The 20641-nt window shown below is 45.0% G+C and overlaps 1 protein-coding gene across 1 annotated transcript; it reads right to left on the reverse strand.

Moving 5' to 3' along the window:
- Positions 1-1397: 1397 nt before the first annotated feature.
- Positions 1398-18241, reverse strand: LOC120403153 (zinc finger protein 24-like). The gene is made up of 6 exons (XM_039533947.1): positions 18083-18241; positions 16164-17238; positions 15243-15465; positions 8063-8110; positions 2115-4334; positions 1398-1647 (listed from the first exon to the last, which is right to left on the reverse strand). The coding sequence occupies exons 2-5, from the start codon at positions 16986-16988 to the stop codon at positions 3649-3651; spliced, it is 1782 nt and encodes a 593-aa protein (XP_039389881.1). The 5' UTR covers positions 16989-17238; positions 18083-18241; the 3' UTR covers positions 1398-1647; positions 2115-3648.
- Positions 18242-20641: the final 2400 nt, after the last annotated feature.

Here is a 20641-nt window from a genome sequence, read left to right on the forward strand (position 1 = left end):
AATCCAGTGCTCTGAGCTACTCCAAAATATTCTCTTGTGTCTGGTCATTAACCCAGGTAGTGAGCTGCCTCTTTTTGGTTTCTAGATGCATGTGCAATGGTTAACCACTAGCCTAGGACCCAGGGAGACCTAGGTTCAAATCTCTACTGTATTACAGACTCCCGAGACCTTGTGCAAATCACTTAGACCAAGTCTATGCTAGAAATTGTTTGCTGATATAGCTGTAATAGCAGCCCCTCATACTATAGACAATTTATTTTGACAAATATGTGCTTGTGCTGGCATAGCTTGTACTGGTTCCACAAATGAAATAAGCTTAACTGACAAAAGCATTTTAATGCCAATATAACTGTGTCTAGACTAGGGCCTATATAGATTTTTTTTTTAAAAAATTGCGCCCCTAATTAGTGTTACTAAGCCAGCAAAAGTTTCTACTGTATACTTGCCCTCAGTTTCTGTGCCTCAATTCTCCATCTGTAAAAACAGGAATATCTCCCTACCTCAAAAGAGTGTTGTGAAGATAAATACATTAAAGATGTACTTAATTACGATGGTGAAGGCGGACCCTGTAAAGTATCTGAGATGGACAGACATGGAAACTATGTTCTTAAGATTGCAAAGCCAGACACACAAAAATTAGGAAATGCCAGAGTTAAAGTTACTTGACCATTAACTCTGCCCCTTTGTGCACATGCATTAAAGTGCAATCTTTCCAAGGTGCTCTCTCGGCATTTATACTTCTTGTGACATGGACTGCCACTTATCATCTGTCTGTACAGCACCTAGTGCAAATGCAACTAATAAATAATAATTGTAATGGGGCCCAATGTGATCAAGACCTTTAGGAATTACCACAATATAAATGTTAAATAAAACCAACAGCAATAGTTTAATTTTTCCAAGCAAAAAGCATTTCTGTTAAAAACTGCCTTTAGAAATATAAATATTTTGTGAAAAATTGAGTAAAAAATGTTCATTTTAAAAATTCTTAAAATTATTTCAACATTTTAATAAAATACACTGATTTTGTTTTCCAAAAACAAGGCACCTGGTAAACAACAAAAAAAATCAGTAATATTTTTTATTAAAAAAAATTTAATTGTAAAGAATTTGCAATAAATTGCAAAAAATACAAATTAAAATTAGATCAGTTTCAAATACTTTGAAACAAAAAATTAACATCTTTCCTTAAAATGGATTTATCAGTCCTCATTGTTAATCAACATTAATATTCACTATATTAATAATATATTAATGCATCATATACTTTTTTCCCCAATTGGGGCAGAGTTAAGGTTGCATATATAACCTTAATTCTTATATTTCTTAATTTTTGAATGCTTGACTTTGTAACTTTAAGAAAATCCATTTAATAGTTTTGCAGTGTAGCTGGGGGATATAGTTTCCTAGATTTTTTTTAGAAAAATGACACAAAACTACCCAGAAATTCCAACATGTTGAGTAGTAACGACCCCAACATCTCCAGTGGAATTTAAATCCAGGCTTTGAAATAAATATCTAAGTGTCAGCTGAATGTTATTTATTTTGATGTGTGTGGTCCTAATAGTGATCTGCTGGTTTCTTTTCCTTGTTTAAGGTAATCAGGACTCCTGGGTTCTATTTGCGGCTCAAGGAGGGGAGTGGAATCTAGTGGGTGAGAGCAGAGGGATAGAGTGCAAGTCAGGATGCCTGAGCTCCAAGCCCTAAAAAGAGGTGAATTCTAGTTGTTAGAGCACTGGACTGGGACTCAGGATTGTTGGAGTCTATCCCTGTCCTGGGATAGGCAGTGCGGTCCTGTAGGTTACAGAAGTAGGAACTGGGAGTCCTAGTTCTTGCCTGTGACCTTGTCCAAGTCATGTCCCCGCTATGTGCCTCAGTTTCCCCTTTTACAGAACAGGGACAGTGATACTCCTTGTAAAGTGCTCTGAGGCCCACAGATGATAACTGCTGCCTGCAGAATATTACATTTGTGTTTACCACAGATCTCAGTAACTGCTGGATATGCTGAGTAAGGAAAACAAGGCAGCTTTGAGCCCATCACTTTATGAATCCTATGGAGCAGGTGCTCCAACATAGTGCATATGGGGAAGGATACCTCTAGGGTTTGTACTAACCTTGCTTTCCTTGCAGAGGCGGTGAAGATGCAGCTGTAGAAAGCTCAGCCTTCATCCTCAGAGTCTGTCTTTGGGTTTGTTAATGTCTTTGCTGTCACAGATTGTTACACAGACAGATCAGGAGTGTCGGGGGCAGTGACCAAACCATCAGACAGGTGGGATTTCCAAGGAGGGGCATCTTTGCGGATTCCCAACTAGTACATTTATTTTTTTCCCAATGTATTAACATTGTTTTCCTTGTCCCTCCCTGACAGCTGGGACTCTGCACCCCACCAGCTTTTTCCAAACCAACCCGCTGACAAATATCAGCCAAAGTGAAAGGCCAGGCACTGAGCAGGATATAGGAGACCTGATTCTGTTCTTGGCTCTATCACTGAAGTGCTATATAACCTTGGACAAGTCCCCGCGGTGGCCCACTCTTTGTTCATTCAGACAGTGAGCTCTTTTGAGCGGGGACAGTATCTCACTTTGTGTCTGTGCAGCCAGGGGGCCCCAACCTCAGTCACCGTCTGTCGATGCAGCACCACAAACTATGAAGCCTTAATCTCGGCCGTGGTGCATCTTGGCAGCAACAGAGCCAACATATCATTTATCGTGTGCTTTGCAGCCCCTGCTTGTTGTGTGTCTGTGCACTGCCCAGCATGGCCAGGCCCTGATCTCTGTCACCACGCAAAGCGCTCAGATACTACAGCGATGGGCGCCATATGTCCCTCAGATAGATGTGTCTGTGCAGGACCCCACATGACAGGGCCCCAATCTCCATGTACTATATTTACTATAAATAATAGCAATCATAAATTAAGTCTGCCACCAGTCAACCTCCCACAACCTACTCAGCTGTAGAAGCCTGGAAACAAAAGCTTTGAAAATCCCATAGCAATCCTGTTGGTGCACTGGGCTGGAGTCTCAACCAGCCAGGATCGTATCCAAGCTCATAGTCCGCTTAGTCTACCTGGCAGAATGACCAGAATGAGATTCAGGGCAGGTGAATGCCTGGAGTGTGTTAGGGGTTGGATGGACAGGCAGAGGGGTGAGACGTATGGGGAGAGACAGTTAGATAGATAGGTGCATATGGTGATAAAAAGACAGAGGGGCAGTAGGTGGATGAACAGATGGAAAAGTAGGGCTAAGGAAAGACAGACAGTGTAGTGTTTATGGGGACGGGTGGATGAATATATGGAGGGGCTTGTTGTGTTGTTATGGAATGGATGGATGGACAGACAAAGGGATGATGTGTATAGGGAGTGATGGATGGAGAGAGTGGGGGAACATATGATTAGATAGATAGATTAGATAAAGTATGTCTGGGGTTGGATAGAAGAACAATGCTAAGGTGAGAGAGACATAGTGGTTTTGGAGATGGGTAACCTGTCTCCTTCTCTATCCAGGAGAACAACGCAGTAGTCCCATCATCTCTGCATTGCGGTACTGCTGTTAAGTTGTGGTGCTAGGGCCATCCCCATCTCACACGTACTGGGAACCCTCAGCTGCATCACAACCCCTTGTTATAGCAAACTCTGCCTCTTGTCCCCAACTAAGCTGGTGCTGTGCGCTTTCTGCAAGCCTCTGGCCTCTCCTTTTTGCTGCACCGCTGATGAGAAATGAGCAGCCCCCTGCTGCGGAAAGCCTCCCCGCATCCCGCACACCGGTAGACCCTCTCGGCCGCATGGAGCCTCTGGTGCCTCGTCAGGTTGGAGTTGCGCCCAAAGCTCTTGCCACACTGGTGGCAGCGGTGGGGTTTCTCGCCAGTGTGGATCTGCTGGTGTCTTGTTAGGGTGGAGCTCTGGCTAAAGCTCTTTCCGCACTCGCTGCACGTGAAGGGGCGTTCACCACGGTGAATCACCTGGTGGATCAGGAGGTGGGAGTTCCGGACAAAGCTTTTCCCGCACTCAGTGCAGTGGTGGGGCCGGTCCCCTCGGTGGATCCGTTTGTGTCTCAGCAGGTCAGAGCTGCGGCAAAAGGTTTTCCCACACTCAGCACATTTGAAAGGCCTGGGCTGGGGTTCGGGCTTCCCCAAGTCTGGTAGGGTAGGGGCTGGTTCCACCTCCCTTTTCCCAACAGGGCTCCCATGCTGCCTCCCCACCCTGCGCTGAGTCCGTGATGCCTTCCCTTTGTATCTTCCCAGGGGCACCCTGCGTGGCCCTGCCATCTCTGTCTCCTCCCGCTGGGGACTGGCGCTTGGCACCTCCAGCTGGGGACTTGCGCTCAGCACCACGTCACCTGATGGAACAAGAGGAGAGAGAATCCAGAGGTAAGTGTGTGAGTGTGTGTGTGGGGGGGGAGGTAGATGTGTTGCCAGCTTTCATGATATTTGCTCTCAACGTGCCCAGTTCCTGGAGTCATGTGATTATTGGAAAATCTTCATTTTTTTAAGTGAGTCAATTTCTAGCCCTACTGTTTGAGGAGAAAATCTGGAAAATGTTAACCTCTAATGGCTCAAAATCCAGAAGGTGAGTAAACAGAACCCGGAATGTACTAGTATTTTAAAAAAATCATGTTTTTTAAGCCACTCACATGATTTTGGGGTTTGCGATATCTGTAAAGGGGACTGCAACTGCTAACAGATCTGAAATTTACAGTCCAATTCCCTCCCCACTCCCCACTGCACACACACTGAATCTTTTTCAAGAAGGGAGCAATTCAGCTATTGCAAAACTCAGTGAGGGTTGGGCGACTGACTCCTTCAGGGTCCATCATTAGTCAGTATTTTCATAAATGACTTGGATAACAGAGGAGAGAGTATGCTCATAACATTTGCAGACAACACCAAGCTGGGAGGGGTTGTAAGCACTTTGGTGAACAGGCTTAGAATTCAAAATGAATCGGTCTGAATTCAACAAGATGAAATTCAATAAAGATAAGTACAAAGTACTTCACTAAGGAAGGAAAAAATCTACACCCAACTACAAAATGGAGAATAACTAGCTAGGTAGTAGCACTGCTGAAATGGATCTGGGGTTATGGTGGATCACAAACTGAATACAAGTCAACAATGCGATGCAGTTGCAAAAAAACGCTAGTATCATTCTGAGGTGCATTAACAGGATTGTTATATGTAAGACACAAAAAGTAATTGTCCTGCTTTACTCAGCGCTGGGGAGGCCTCAGCTGGATACTGTGTACAATTCTGGGCTCCACATTTTAGGAATGATGTGGACAAAGTGAAGAGAGTCCAAAGAAGGCCAACGAACGTGACAAAGGGGTTAGAAAACCTGGCCTATGAGGAAAGGTTAAAAAATGGGTCATGTTTAGTTTTGAAAAAGAAGACTGAGAGGGGAACCTGATAACAGTCTTCAAATATGATACGGGCTGTTATAAAGAGAAGTGTGATCAATTCTTGTCCTACCTTCAGTGGACATGGAGAACAAGTAACAGGCTGAATCTGCATGAAGGAAGATTTAGGTTAGATATTTGGAAACTTTTTTAACTAGAAAGGTAGCTACGTTCTGGAATAAGTTTCTGAGGTTGTGGAATCTCCATCATTGGAGGTTTATAAGAACAAGTTGGACAAACACCTGTCAGGGATAGTCTAGGTTTACTTGGTTCTGCCTCAGCACAAGGGACTGGACTTGATGATTCTCAAGGTCCCTTCCCATCCCTATATTTCTATGATTATATGAGTTTAAGGGTTTGCTCTGAGAATGAAAAAGGAATTTATTTATAGATTTTAAGGCCACTTTGTGAATACCCTCACCTACAGGTCAAAACCCAGAAGTGTTATCGTTGTTATAATAGGACAGTGCCATCCTAATGTATCTGAAGAAGCAAGGAGGTATTCCCCATTCCTGACACTCACAGCATGTGAACCTCCCAAATAACTTATATCCCAGACATTGCAAGGTATTTACGTGCCAGATATGGTAAACATTCATATGCCCCTTCATGCTTTGGCCACCATTCCAGAGGACATGCTTCCATGTTGGTGATGCTCATTAAAAAATAATGCATTAATTAGATTTGTGACTGAACTCCTTGGGGGAGAATTGTATGTCTTCTGCTCTGTGTTTTATCTGCATTCTGCCATATATTTCATGTTATAGCAGTCTCAGATGATGACCCAGCATGTTGTTTGTTTTAAGAACACTTTCACTGCAGATTTGACAAAACGCAAAGAAGGTACCAATGTGAGATGTTAAAGATAGCTACAGCACTTGACCCAAGGTTTAAGAATCTGAAGAGCCTTCTAAAATCTGAAAGGGACGGGGTTTGGAGCATGCTTTCAGAAGTCTTAAAAGAGCAACACTCCGACGTGGAAACAACAGAACCCGAACCATCAAAAATGAAAATCAACCTTCTGCTTCTGGCATCTGATTCAGATGATGAAAATGAACATGTGGTGGTCTGCACTGCTTTGGATTGTCATCAAGAAGAACCCATCATCAGCATGGACACATGTCCTCTGGAATGGTGGTTGAAACATGAAGGGACATATGAATCTTTAGTACATCTGGCACATAAATATCTTGCAACCCTGGCTACAACAGTGCCATGTGAATATCTGTTCTCACTTTCAGGTGACACTGTAAATAAGAAGCGGGCAGCATTATTTCCTGTAAATGTAAACAAACTTGTCTGAACGATTTGCTGAACAAGAAGTAGGACTGAGTGGACTTGCAGGCTCTAAAGTTTTACATTGTTTTGTTTTTGAGTGCAGTTATATAACAAAAAAAGTCTACATTTGTAAGTTGCACTTTCACAATAAAGAGATTGCACTATGGTACTTGTACGAGGTGAATTGAAAAATACTATTTCTTTTGTTTATCATTTTTACAGTGCAAATCTTTGTAATAAAAATAATGTAAAGAGGGCACTATACACTTTATATTCTGTGTTGTAACTGAAATCAATATTTTAAAATATAGAAAAACATCCAAAATATTTAATACATTTCAATTGGTATTCTATTGTTTAACAGTGCAATTAAAACTGCAATTAATCGTGATTAATTTTTTGAGTTAATCACATGTGTTAACTGTGATTAATTGACAGCCCTACTTTGTATGTTTTGACATGTGTGGATAATTTGTGTTTTAACTGTTATAAGCTTTAACTTTTTGAATCTTTGTGTCTATTGTCATTTAATAATTATTGCCTGCTGCCCAAGTTGTCTGACTCCCCCATAATTTCCTGTAACTTTGAAAATTTAAATCTATAAAAACAAAAAATACTTAAAACCAAACTATTATCTGTCCAAATTATAAAAAAAATGAAAATCAAATTCTGCCAAGCCTAATTATGATACAGTCTTTAATTACATGATCACATACACTTTTTTCCACAGGACCCCAGCCTCCTTTAGTGCATAGGATGGTCTGTGCTGTGGGGACGAGTCAGGGTTTTGTAACAAAGGAGGCTGTATGACAGTTGGCTCATTTGTCGCCAAAGTCGGAAGGTGTACAGAGAATGAGGCAAGGGATTGAAGGAAGAGAAAGGAAGGTCTCTTGGTTGAGGCAGTTAAATGCTGCCCTAGAGAAATGGATTCTGTTCTTGCCTCTGCCATAGAGTAAATCACTAAACCAAATTTTCACAGGTAACCATTGTGTGTTCCTCATTTTCTGGGTCCCCAACCTGAGTCACCAGGGGTCAGAGCTGCAGATGTGCTGAGTACTCAGCAGCAACTTGGATCAACAGCTGTGCTTTGATAATAGCAAATGCTATAAAAATGCTAAGTAATCTGGGTCTTGGAATCTCAAATTGGAAACCCAAAATTGGTAGAGACTTTTTGACAACTTTGGCCTTCATTCCATAGATGTAAAGTGGGGATAATACCATGAAGAGAAATTCATTAACGTTTGTGAAAAAATCTAATATATATGATGAAAGCAGCACAGAAAAGCCCATGAGGAAATTAATAATTCTGTATTCAATGCAGGGTTTGGATGGTGTGCAGTGAATAATGTCTGAAGCCCCACTCTGAAGGAGGAGGATAAAAAGAAATATTAACCTACCCATCCTGTGTTCACCATCCATCATGTGCTCTGAATGAGGCAGAGGGCCTGTGGAAAAAAACAGTACGCAATAATGTAATTAAAGAGTGTATCATAATGCGTATGCATGAGGACAAATTATAGGTTAATTGATTTTAAGGCTTGGAGTGACTGTTATGATTATCTGGTCTGTCCTCCTGCATAACCCAGGCCAGAGAATTTCACCCAGTGATTCCTGCATTGACTCTCTGTGCGTGTCAATCTCTAGTCAGCATGTTGGGAGCTTAGCTTCCTACATCAGATGCTGTGGATGCCTCCCTTGTAACCTGGGAGCTTGGCTTGAGCAATTGCTGCTCTCTTGGGTATTAACTTTTCCTTTCTAATTTTTGAATAGTGATATAAATCCCCCAGTCTTTGATGTTTTTTGCCTCATAGTAAAATATTGATCCTAAAATCCCCTCAAATTTCCCTCATTGTCTGATTATTAAATATTGATAGAAAAAATCTCAAAATTCACGTTTTCCCTCTCTAATTAGTGTAGGAGATAAAATCCCCTCAATTTTTGAGGGAAACTGTTGCGCTGATTTAATTATCCCAAAATGGGGGTAAGGGGCTTAAACCCCCTAAGGATCAACTTTTTCTCTTATCTTCGAGGCAGGGTGACAGGAAGAGAAGGGGAAAGCAGGAGTCCCTGAGGAGGGATTGGCTACCCAAGGAGTAATTCCAGAATACTTCCATATGTGGAAACTCTTATTCCAGAAAAAGAGTACCTTGACCCTGTATAGTCCAACCCACCTTTGAAAATGGCTTAAGCTAAACAGGAACAAGGAGGCACTCTTTTCTGGCGTAACAGTTTCCACATAGAGTTATTCTGGAATAGACTTTCAAATCACTCCCTGTCTTAATCCCAATTAACTTTCACGTGTAGAGAAGCCCTGATGAGTCTGCCCGGCCCCAATTTAACCCATCCCAGCTGCTCCCCAGACCCCAACAACCCAACCCAGCTCCCCACCCCCAACTGCCATTCACTCACCCTTCCCCCTCTGATATCCCCTCCCAACTGCCATAGAATTCTCTGGAACTTTTAAGGTCCCTTCCAGCCCTACATTTCTATGATTGTACCATGCATTCCCCAAATAAACCTGTCTCAAAGCACAGGAATCCTTGTTGCCCATATCAATGACAGGGCCAAGCCACGGTGGCAGGGGATGGGGTAGGAAGTGTCTAGCTATTGACTGAAATCGCCATGGGGACATGGGAGATCAGAAGGAGAGTGATTTCATCCCTTTTTCCTCTAATTATCAATTACTGTTGGAAAATCTTAGTTTTCCCCTCAGATTTTGCCATTTCTCTCTAATTTTTGAATATTGATAGAAACACCCCCCCCCCATAGACTTTAAAGCCAGAAGGGACCATCGTGATCATCTAGTCTGACTTCCTGTACATTGTAGGACCTCCCACAGCTGCTCCTGTAATAGAACCTTAACCTCTGGTTGAGTTCCTGAAGGCCTCAGATCAGGGTTCAAAGACTTCAAGTTACAGAGAATTCACCATTTACACTAGTTTAAACCTGCAAGTGACCCGTGCCCCATGCTGCAGAGGAAGGCAAAAAACAAAAACAAAATTCCCAGGGTCTCTGCTAATCTGATCCAGAGGAAAATTCCTTCCCAACCCCAAATATGATGATCAGCTAGACCCTGAGCATGTGGGTAAGATCCACCAACCAGACACCTGGGGAAGAATTCTCCATAGTAACTTAGAGCCCTCCCAATCTAGTGTCCCATCACTGGCCATTGGGGATATTTGCTGCTAGCAGTTGCAGATTGCCTACATGCCATTGAAGGCAGTCTCATCATACCAATTCCTCCTCCAAATTATCAAGCTCAATATTGAAGCCAGTTAGATTGTTTTGCCCCCACTGCTCCCTCTGGAAGGGTCCCTCTGATGGTTAGAAAGCTTCACTTAACTTCAAACCAAAACCTGTCAATGGCCAGTTTATATCCATTTGTTCTTGTGTCTACACTGGCGCTTAACTTAAATACACTAGAACCTCCGAATTACAAACACCAGAGTTATGAACTGACCAGTCAACCACTCAGCTCATTTGGAACTGGAAGTACACAATCAAACAGTAGAGACCCAAAAAAGAAGCCAATACTGTACAGTACAGAATTGTGTTAAATGTAAACTACTACAAAAAGAAGGGGAAAGTTTAAAAAAAAAAGATTTGACAAATAAACTCTTTCTGTACTTGTTTCATTTAAATTAAGACGGTTACGACAGCATTTTTCTTCTGCATAATAAAGTTTCAAAGCTGTAATAAGTTAATGTTCAGTTGTAGACTTTTGAAAAAAACCCACCATAATGTTTTGTTCAGTTACAAACATTTCAGAGTTACAAACAACCTCTGTTCCCGAGGTGTTCGTGACCCTGAGGTTCTACTGTAACTTCTCTCTCTCCCTGGTATTTATTCCTCTGATGTATTTATAGAGAGCAATCATATCTCCCTCAGCCTTCTTTTGGTTAGGTTAAACTCTTTGCGTCTCCTCTCATAAGATAGATTTTCCATTCCTCGGATCATCCTAGTAGCCATTCTCTGCACCTGTTCCAGTTTGAATTCATCTTTCTTAAACATGAGAAACCAGAACTGTACACAGTATTTCAGATAATGTCTCACCAGTGCCTTGTAAGATGGTACTTCCAAATACCTCACCTGAAGCATCCTAGCACTGCATTAGCTTTTTCATGGCCACATTACATTGGTGGCTCATAGTCATCATGTGATCAACCAACACAACTAGGTCTTTCTTCTCTTCTGTCACTTCCCGCTGATATGTTCCCAGTTTATAGCAAAAATTCTTTTTAGTCCCTAAATCCATGACTTTTCACTATTAAATTCCATCCCATTTCTTTTACTCCCATTTTCAAGATCAACCAGATCTTCATGTATGATATTCTGGTTCTCCTCCTTATTGGTAATACCTCTCAATTTTTAGTCACTGCAAATTTTATTAGCTCACTTCCAATTTTTGTGCCAAGGTCAGTAATAAAAATGTTAAATAAGATTGGTCCCAAGACCAATCCCATGGGAACTCCATTAGTAACCTCCATCCAGCCTCACAGTTCACCTTTCAGTATGACCCATTGTAATCTCCCCTTTAATCAGTTCCTTATCCACCTTTCAGTTTTCATAGTAATCCCCATCCTCTCCAATTTAACTAATAATTTCCCATGTGGAACTATATCAACGCCATACTGAAATCCAGGTAGATTAAATCTATTGCATCTCTTTTGTCTAAAAAAAATCAGTTATCTTCTCAAAGAAAGAGATCAGGTCAGTCTGGCTTGATCTACCCTTTATAAAATCATGTTGTGGTTTATCCCAACTACCTTTAAGCTCTATGTGTTTAACTACTTTCTCTTTCAAAATTTGTTCCAAAACCTTGCATACAACTGAGGTCAAACTAACAGGCCTGTAGCTTCCCGGATCACCTTTTTCCCCCTTTCTAAAACTAGATACTATATTTGCAATTCTCCAGTCATAGGGTACCACCCTCAAGTTTATAGGTTCATTACAAATCCTTGCTATTGGGCTTGCAATTTCATGTGTCAGTTCCTTCAATATTGTTGGATGGCAATTATCCGGGCCCCTTGATTTAGTCCCATTAAGCAGTTTGAGTCCCTTGACACCCTTGAACAGGCAACCTTAATTTCAGCATTTCCTAACTTTTGCTGCTGGACTTTGTAACTTTAATGTTCTTTTAACATAGGTTTTTTTTTTTTATGTTGTTGACTAATGCATGCTGGCTAGCATATAAATATATATCATGTAATGTATTAAGCACCATTAAGCACAAATATTGTAACAGTGATATAGACTAAACTGACCCTATGCCATAATCCTGTACACTTATCCTAAGTATCCTTAACACCTTGCATTAGTTGAAGTAAGCCTTGGCTTGAGTAGATAGAAAAACTGTCAGTATCCAGACAGATGATTACATCTTTATGACTGTAGGAAAGGAGTTATACACAAACCTAGGAGGTGCTTTCAAGTCCCTTAGTACTTGGAATGCACATGCTCAAAACAAAAATAACGGTGCATCGTGACCTGAAAGACACGGGTTCGGAACAAAAGATAAAGGGGTAAACCTGATATCAAAACCAAACAAGGTAGAAAGCTGATTAATTAAATCCAGTTTCAAATGACATATGCGGTGACTTTTACTCGTAAAAAAGTAGGGTACAAATGAATGGTTTTAGGGCTGTAACTCTGGGGAGGACACCTGCATGAGATTAATGTAACATCGCTGTATGAGACTGATCTTCAGAAACTGGTATCACACAGAACCTCTTTCCTGGACCATATTGATACACCAGTCTGACATGGATTACTTGGTCTCAGGAGTATATTTCATAACACAATAACAAACCAAAGTGTGATCAAGCAATTGACTATGCAATTTATCAACAATGTAATAAAAAACAGCTTGAGCTTCTTGAACCTCCCACTGTAAGACATTTTCCAGAACTCAAATAATTCTTACAATCTTGTATTCCTTTTCTTACACTTGTTCTTGTAGTTCTTTTCTGAATCCTTTCCAGTTTGTCAAAGTCCTGTATAAAGTGTGGACACCAGAGCCGACACACAGTATCCAGTAATGGTCTCACTAATGCCATACACGGAAGCAACATCCCTTTCCTGCTCCTACTTCATATTCTCCTGCTTATACATATGAAGGTCACATTCACCCTCCTAGCTACAGTATTGCACTGAGAGCTCATGTTCATTTATTTACCTATCATGACCCCTAAGTCCTTTTCATTGTCGCTGCATTCCAGGATACTATCCCTATCCAGTAAATGTAACCTGCATTTTTCATTTCTAGATGTGTGATCATGTATTTGGCCGTATACACATGCATGGTGTTCAAATAAACCAATCCAGATGGCTCCGTATAAATGGCTTGTCCCCATTGTTATTTACCACTCCACCTAATTTTTGTGTCATCTGCAAATTTTACTACCAGTGATTTTGTATTTCTTTCCAGATCACTGATAAAAATACTGAATAGCATTAGGCGAAGAACAGATCTCTGCAGGACCCCACCAAAAAAGCAAACACTCACATGCACACAAGGAATCCTAATTTACAATTACTTTCTGAGATCTAACAACTAGCCAGTTTTCACTCCATTTAATATGGGCGTCCTGATTTTGTATGGTGCTAACTGTTTAATCAGAACGCCGTGCGGTGCTAAGTCAAATGCCAACAGAAGTCTCAGTACATCATGTCAAGAGAATTACCTTTATCAACCTAACTTGTGATCTCATCAAAAAGTGACATCAGATTTATTTGACAAGACCTATTTTCCACAAAACCAAACTGACTCACTGGCATTAATTATGTTACCATCCTTTAATTCTTTATTGATTGCATCCCAGAGCAGCTGCTCTGTGATCTTCCCCGGTACTGATGTCAGGCTAACTGACCTAGAAATACTCAGGTTGACACTTTTAAATACTGGTTTGACACTGGGGAGTTCCAGAGGACTGGAAAAAAGTTCGGTGTTCCAGGATTTCTTAAAAAAATCATAATTATTCTCACAAATCTCCAGAGGAGTGAGGAACAGGGGAGAGGGGGCAGAGATGAATGGCAGGGGATATGAGTTTGGGAAAGGGAGAAAATGAAGGAGGAGCCGGGAGAGAAGCAGGAGCAAATGAGATGCAGAGGACTGGAGCACTGAGCTTGATTAATCTGTATATGACTTTCCAGGGACTTCCATATAACTCAAACCCCCTATGTAAACATGTTAAGGTTGTAAAGTTGAACACTCAAAGGTTGGGAATGCCAGAATTAATCTTGCCCATGCAACCTTATTTCAGCTTCCTTGTGCATATGCATTATTATAGTCTTTAATTACATGATCACAAACTGTTTTTTCCTCATTCACAGCACAGGATGGACTGTGTTCATTGAATGGTAGCTATTCAATAACTCGTTTTATCCTCCACATTGAGCGTGTGGTCCCATGCATTATTCACTGCACATCATTCAAACCATGCACTGAATACAGAATTACTGACTCTTCATGGGCTTTTCAATGCTGCTGTCATTGTACTCTCTTAGTTCTTTACCAGCATTAATGAATTTATCTTCACAACAACTCTGTGGGATATGGAGATATTATCCCAGTTATGCACAGGGAACTGAAACACAGAGATGAAAGCCAAAATTGTCAAAAATGTCTTCTAATTTTGCATGCCCAATCAGAGGTGCTGAAAACCTGATTTTTCAGAGTACTTAGTATTACATAGCACCATATCTGTTCAAAGCACAGCTCCCTTTGACCTCAGGCACATTTGTGCTGCACAGCACTTCTGCAAATCAGACTCCAGGCTTTCAATTGGGCACCTGGAAAATGAGGAACACACAGAGTACGTCTACACTGCAATGTGATCCCAAGGTGAGAGGGACTTGAGTCAGTTGACCTGTATTAGGGAAGCCTGTGAAAAGTTCGATTTAAGTGGCTTGCCCAACATCATGTAGAACTGCATGGCAGAGGCAGGAATATAATCTAATTCCCACATAGTTGTCAGAGAACCCCCCCCCATATAGAATCACAGAAATATAGGGCCGAAAGGGACCTCAAGAGGCCATCTAGTTCATCCCCATGCACAGAGGCAGGATTAAGTATCCTAAATGATCCCTGACAGGTCTTTATCTAACTTGTTCTTAAAAACTTCCAGATATCTTTGCCCCAGTTGGCATCTAACAACATATAAAATGTTGCTGGTCAAAGATTTGGGGAGGGGAGTATGTGAAAAATGTTGAAAGAAAATTAACAGTTTCAGTTTCATTCAAAACTTTTCACTTTCCCCTTCACTTTTTAAAGAAAAAAATCACAGTGAAATTTTTCAATTAGAAATATTTTGTTTATATCTTTTTAATTAAAAAAATTGGACAGGAAAAGGAAAAAAATCTGTTCTGAAAACTTTATTTCTATAAATTTCAGTTTGTATTTTGAGTATCCCCTGTATTTCTCTCCAACACTGGAAGTGGCAGGGGGGTTTCATATTCCATCGCTCCCCACCCCCAAGCAAGCCAGTACTCCCCAGTCCTCCAAAATGTTCAGCCCTGGGTGCTCACCTCTCTGCTGCCCCCTCAGCCCACCCACCCCACCCCCAGCCTTCCCCATACCTGACTTATCATCCATTTCCCGGTGGATCGGGGGCTCCTCTTTGGGGACACAGAGTGGTTCATACTGGTGTCCTGGGGTCTCAGCTCGTCCCACCTCCTCCTGGGATACACATTCGTGGTGGGGCTGCAGCTGCTCTAGCTGGGAGCCGGGAGCATCCCATAATGCCTCAGGGGAAGCCATCTTCTCCGAAGTCACTTCCTCAACCTTCACACGCACTGTGACCTGAGGATGAGCCAAACACATCACAGTGTAGCTGGTCCCTGGAACCCACAGGGGAGAGGGGAGTCTGAGAGAGGAGACTTCAGGGAACATCCTCAAGAAACACAGAGATGGTGGAAGGGACCACAGGCCCAAGCTAGATTTCCAGGCTCAGCCGGGGGCACCGTGGAGGGCAAGTAACAGAACAGAGACCTTTCCAGTAACACAAGAGCACAAGAAATAGAATGCCCCTTGAACACACTCTGTGCCGGGCTCGAGGCACCACGTCAAATAGCCAATTCATAATACGAATAGTAATAAGCTAAATGAAGTGACGCCCCCACAACCAGGTTCTGCCAGGTCAGACAAGCAGATTGTCAGAGGCTTGTGCAATTAGGAGCCCAGGAACTGCCAGACTGGATCAGACCAGTGGTCCATCTAGCCCAGGATCTCATCTCTGACAGTAGCCAGCACCAGACGCTTGAGAAAAAGGTGTAAGGATCCCATAATTACAGGGAAATCTCCCCAGCCATCACTCCCCACCTAATAAGAACAGCCTTTGCTCTCTGTTTGCTCTAGGGAGGAGGACCAGATGCTGAGTTTACAGCACAGCAAACTGGTCTGTGAGCATCCAGTCCCATCTGGAGCCTGTCTATATATTTGGCCTCTTCTTTTCCTCCCCACCAGTCTCCACTGGGATTATCAAATTAAAATATTCTTACCTGCTGCTCCCATAATCCAGCCTCTGGCTGCCCCAGCTGGAACCCCTCTGCCAGGGCCACCGCTTGGGCGCCGGTCTCGGGACCACGTTCCCAGACCCAGCCCTGCATTTCCTCCGGCAGGATGGTCAGGAACTGCTCCAGGATCAGCAGCTCCAGGATCTGCTCCTTGGTGCGGCTCTGCGGCTCCAGCCAGCGATGGCAGAGCTCCCGGAGGCGGCTGTAAGCCTCCCGGGGCCCCTCGGCCTCCTGGTAGCGGAAGTGCCTGAAGCATCGACGCCGTGTCTCCAGGCGGGTGTCCTCCCCTTGCAGGATGGCAGCTTTCACCTTCCCATAGTCTCTGCTGTCTCTAGCCTCCAGGCTGCTGTAGACCTGTCGGGCTTTTCCGCTGAGTGCCGGCACGAGTCGCGTTACCCACTCTCCTCTTGGCCACTGGCAGGCATTAGCCACGTGCTCGAAGTTGGCCAGATAGGCCTCAATATCGTCCCCTGGTGCCAGCTCAGGCAGCTGTAGTGTCACCGGGGCCGGCACAACTTCAGGAGGGGTCCATAGGGCCTGCAGCACCTCCTGCCACTGGACTTCCCAGCGCTGGGGTGGCTCGTCTTGCCTCTGAGTCCTGGACGGTTGTGGAGCCGCCCACCTCAATAATTCCCCAATGGTCCCAGAACAGACAACAAAGGGAAGGTTCTCTCCTTGCTCCACTCCCTGCCCTGGCTCGGGGCCTGGTGGGTCTTGTTCCTCCCTTTTTACTGGGGGCTGCACGCCCTGCTCTGAAGGCATCTGTAACTGGAGACCCAAATCTGCACTTGTACCCAGTTCTGTGGCCATGGTCTGTCTCAAGAGCAACTGCACTTCGAGCTCGGGCCTGCACTCTCAGATGCCAATCTCAATAAACATGCGTGGGACCTGTCGGGAGCATCCAGCCTCTTCCTGAGCAGCCTGCAGCAAAAGATCCATGTGAAACACTACATTAAAAGTACATTATTTAGGTTGCAAAGCCAACCACTTGAATGTTAGGAAATTCCAAGATCCGCCCGTTCAACATTAACTCCGCCCACTTGTGCATCCATCCGGTGTCCTGTGGAAAAAAGACAGTATGTAACTATCTAATTAAATTAATGCAGAGGAATAAAGCAGGCAACTGTGAATCTCTCATTTCCCAATTCATGAGCGCTGCTCGACTTTGCTACCTAAATAATGTTCTTTTAACAGCGATTTTTGTATGTAATTTCCAATGTAATTTTTATTTTAATACAGACATTCCCAGTACAGTACCAGCTGCTGTTGGGGCACCGGGAGCCCAGCCTTACGATGTTTGTGTTCAGCTGTTATTTCAAGCTGCTGACGTCTTCCCGAGGAACAAAATCAAGGGAAGGAGAATGGCCATTTTTAGCAGTTTATACCTCAGCCAGACCTGAACACAATTTCACGGGACAACGAAGAGGCGCTTCTCCAGCCTGCTGCAGAGGGCAGAGGAATGGGAGCTTCTCAAAGAAAAAGTGGCAAGAATTAGTTTGTAAGGAAAAGTGTTTGGTGACCTAAATAGAAGGGCCACTACTAGAGCCCCCCCGTAGTAAAGGTAGTGAGGGCAAGACCCACAACTTGCACCCCCAGCTCACTGCCCCCCTCAGCACTGACGGGTCCCTCCCTGCCCCCCCCCCCCACTCATGCCCCCGCCCCCTGCCTCCCATCAGCACAGACAGGTCCCTCTCTGAGCCTACCCTACCCCCCCCCCCCCCACCCATCTCTTGCGGTGGGGGCTGTTGTTCCTCAGGTCCCAGAGGCAGCTGCAAAGAGAAAAGCCCCCACCCGGGGGACATGTCCTGAGTGGGCTCGTCCCCCTGAGCATCGGAGAAGTCCCTATAGGGCAGGGCAGGGGGCATCAGCCCTTCTCCCTGGTGGCTCCTGCAGTGGGGACGTACCCGGGGCTGGGGGCTCCTGTTCTTCCGATCCGGCGCCTCCGTCTGCCCTGTTCTCCGTGTGTATCCAGCACCTGCTCAATCCCCCTCCCTGGGGCCCGCAGATGCTGGGGAGCTGGGAGGGGGGGTCCCCGAGTGGGGGAGCCCGAGACGATGCTGAGGGGCTGGTCCTACCTAGGAAGTGACAAGGATCCTGGAGAAGGGTTAATCCCACCTCTGCAACACCAGGACTGGCTGGGCTTGCTGTCAGTCCGGGCCAATCCCTCCCCTGCTTTGACGGCCAGCCCCTAATTGGGATGGGATCCTGTGGGACTATTGGATTTCCAGCACTCCCCGCTCAGTGTTCAAGCCTCCCCCCGGAAACAGCTGCAGCCTCTTGTGAGGAAGCCTGGCAGACCATCACAGCTACTGTAATACAGTGAAAGCAGCAAAGTCTTGTGGCACCTTATAGACTAACAGACGTTTGGGAGCATGAGCTTTCGTGGGTGAATACCCACTTTGTTGGATGCAACAGATCCAGACTAACACGGCTAACCCCCTGATACTGTAATACAGTGGTGAACATACTCTAAGAACTGCCCTGGAATAGAATCGAATAGCCCATCACTGTAATGCCACAGTACCCGTCTGGCATGGAGATATTTAACCTCAAATCCGCACGTTCTGCGGTAATTGGGGGATGCTGCACAGACACACAGTGACTGAGATTATTGTGCCAGCAGGCGCTGCACAGACATTCAGGGAGAGACAGTCCCTATGTTGAAGTGTTTGTAAACTAAATAGACTAGAGAGGCAACGGGTGGGAGAAAGAACATATTGCTCCCATTTTACAGATGTGTGGATTCTAAAGCCAGGAGTGATCACTGGATTATCTAATCTGACCTGCCTAATCTAAATCATATAATGGAGATCTCAGGCACAGAAACTCCACCAGAGAGGTCCTTTGGGGCCATCTGCCTGTCCCAAGTCAGGGTAAAGGAGGAGGGTTGGGCGTGGGGCTAGCAACTCCACCCTGTAAAAATCAGCTTGCTACAGAAACGCCAACAATAGAGTTAACAGAGACTTTTAGCCTGGAAAAAGAAGGGTCTTCAACTCGAAGATGCATGACGCTGGGTGGTGAAAGCCGCGAGGAAGCCACTAAGCCAATCACCCTTCTTGCAGCCAGGAGGATTACCATCGGCACATGGAAAAATGGGCTATACCTGGAACCAGCTAGAGCGAATGGCCCAGGATAGAAGACTATGGAGATCTGTGGTTGGCGGCCCATACCCCGGTTGGGGTGACGGGCATGAATGAATCAGGCACAGAGATTGTGTGACTTCTCTAAAAAGAAGAGGGAATTGGGCAGAGGCAGAGTGGCTTGGTGGGTAACGGTGCTAGACAAAGATCCAGGACACCTGGCTTCTGTTTCTAGCTCTGTAACCGAGGCCTGGTCTGCACTTGGGGGGTCGATGTAAAATACACAACTTCAGCTACGGGAACAGTGTAGCTGAAGTCAACGTATCTTATTTCGACTTGCCTCCCGTCCTCATGGCACGGGATCGATGGCCGCGGGATCGACGGCCGTGGCTCCCCCATTGACTCCGCTACCGCTGCTTGCCCTGATGGAATTCCAGAGTTGACGGAAGCACGTTCAGGGATCGATATATTGCGTCTAGATGAGACGCGATATATCGATCCCCGATAGATCGATCGCTACCCTCCGATCCGGCGGGTAGTCTGGACGTATCCCAAGTTCCTCATTTTCTCTCTCTGTGCCTCTGTTTTCCTTCCCATTCTTTATCTATCAGGCAGGGCCGCCCAGAGGATTCCGGGGGCCCGGGGTCTTCGGCGGCGGGGGGGCCTTCCCTTCCGGGACCCGCCGCCGAAGTGCCCCGAACACCCGCGGCGGGGCCCCCCCCGCCGCTGAATTACCGCCGAAGCGGGACCCGCCACCGAAGCGCAGCCCGGTCTTCGGCGGTAATTCGGCGGCGGGGGGGGCCCCCGCTGCGGGTCTTCGGGGCACTTCGGCGGCGGGTCCCGGAAGTGAAGGGCCCCCCTGCCGCCGAATTACCGCCGAAGACCGAGCTGAACTTCGGCGGCGGGTCCCGCTCCGTCTTCGGCGGTAATTCGCCAGCGGGGGGGTCCTTCCACCTCGGAGCGGAAGGACCCCCCGCCGGTGAAGACCGGGAGCGAAGAAGCTCCTGCGCCCAGCCCCGCAAGACTTTTCCGGGGGCCCTGGAGCAAGTGAGGGACCCCGCTCTAGGGGCCCCGAAAAACTCTCGTGGGGGCCCCTGTGGGGCTCGGGGCCTGGGGCAAATTGCCCCTCTTGCCCCCCCCTCTGGGCGGCCCTGCTATCAGGTCTGTTTAATGTATATGCTCTTCAGGAATGGGATATTCTCTCACAGGATGTCAGTGCAACACCTGACACAACAAGTGCTGAACTCAGTCACTGTGTGTTTGTGCAGTGCCTGGCACAATGGGGCACTGATCTTGGCTGCTGAGTATGTCAGTTTCTAAGTCTTTTTACATTACATCCAAAGAACCTATGTTAAAAGAATGTTAAAATTGCAAAGTCAAACA

This window comes from Mauremys reevesii, linkage group 4 (genome assembly GCF_016161935.1).
Source record: "Mauremys reevesii isolate NIE-2019 linkage group 4, ASM1616193v1, whole genome shotgun sequence".
Taxonomy (NCBI): Eukaryota; Metazoa; Chordata; order Testudines; family Geoemydidae; genus Mauremys; species Mauremys reevesii.

Excerpts from the sequence above, each read along its gene's own strand:
- LOC120403153 (XM_039533947.1), bottom strand. The coding sequence starts at position 16,988 with ATGGCCACAGAACTGGGTACAAGTGCAGATTTGGGTCTCCAGTTACAG. Across the intron at positions 15,466-16,163 it reads CTGGATTATGGGAGCAGCAG|GTCACAGTGCGTGTGAAGGT; the intron begins GTAAGAATATTT and ends GCTCATCCTCAG. Across the intron at positions 4,335-8,062 it reads GGATGGTGAACACAGGATGG|GTGACGTGGTGCTGAGCGCA; the intron begins GTAGGTTAATAT and ends TTGTTCCATCAG.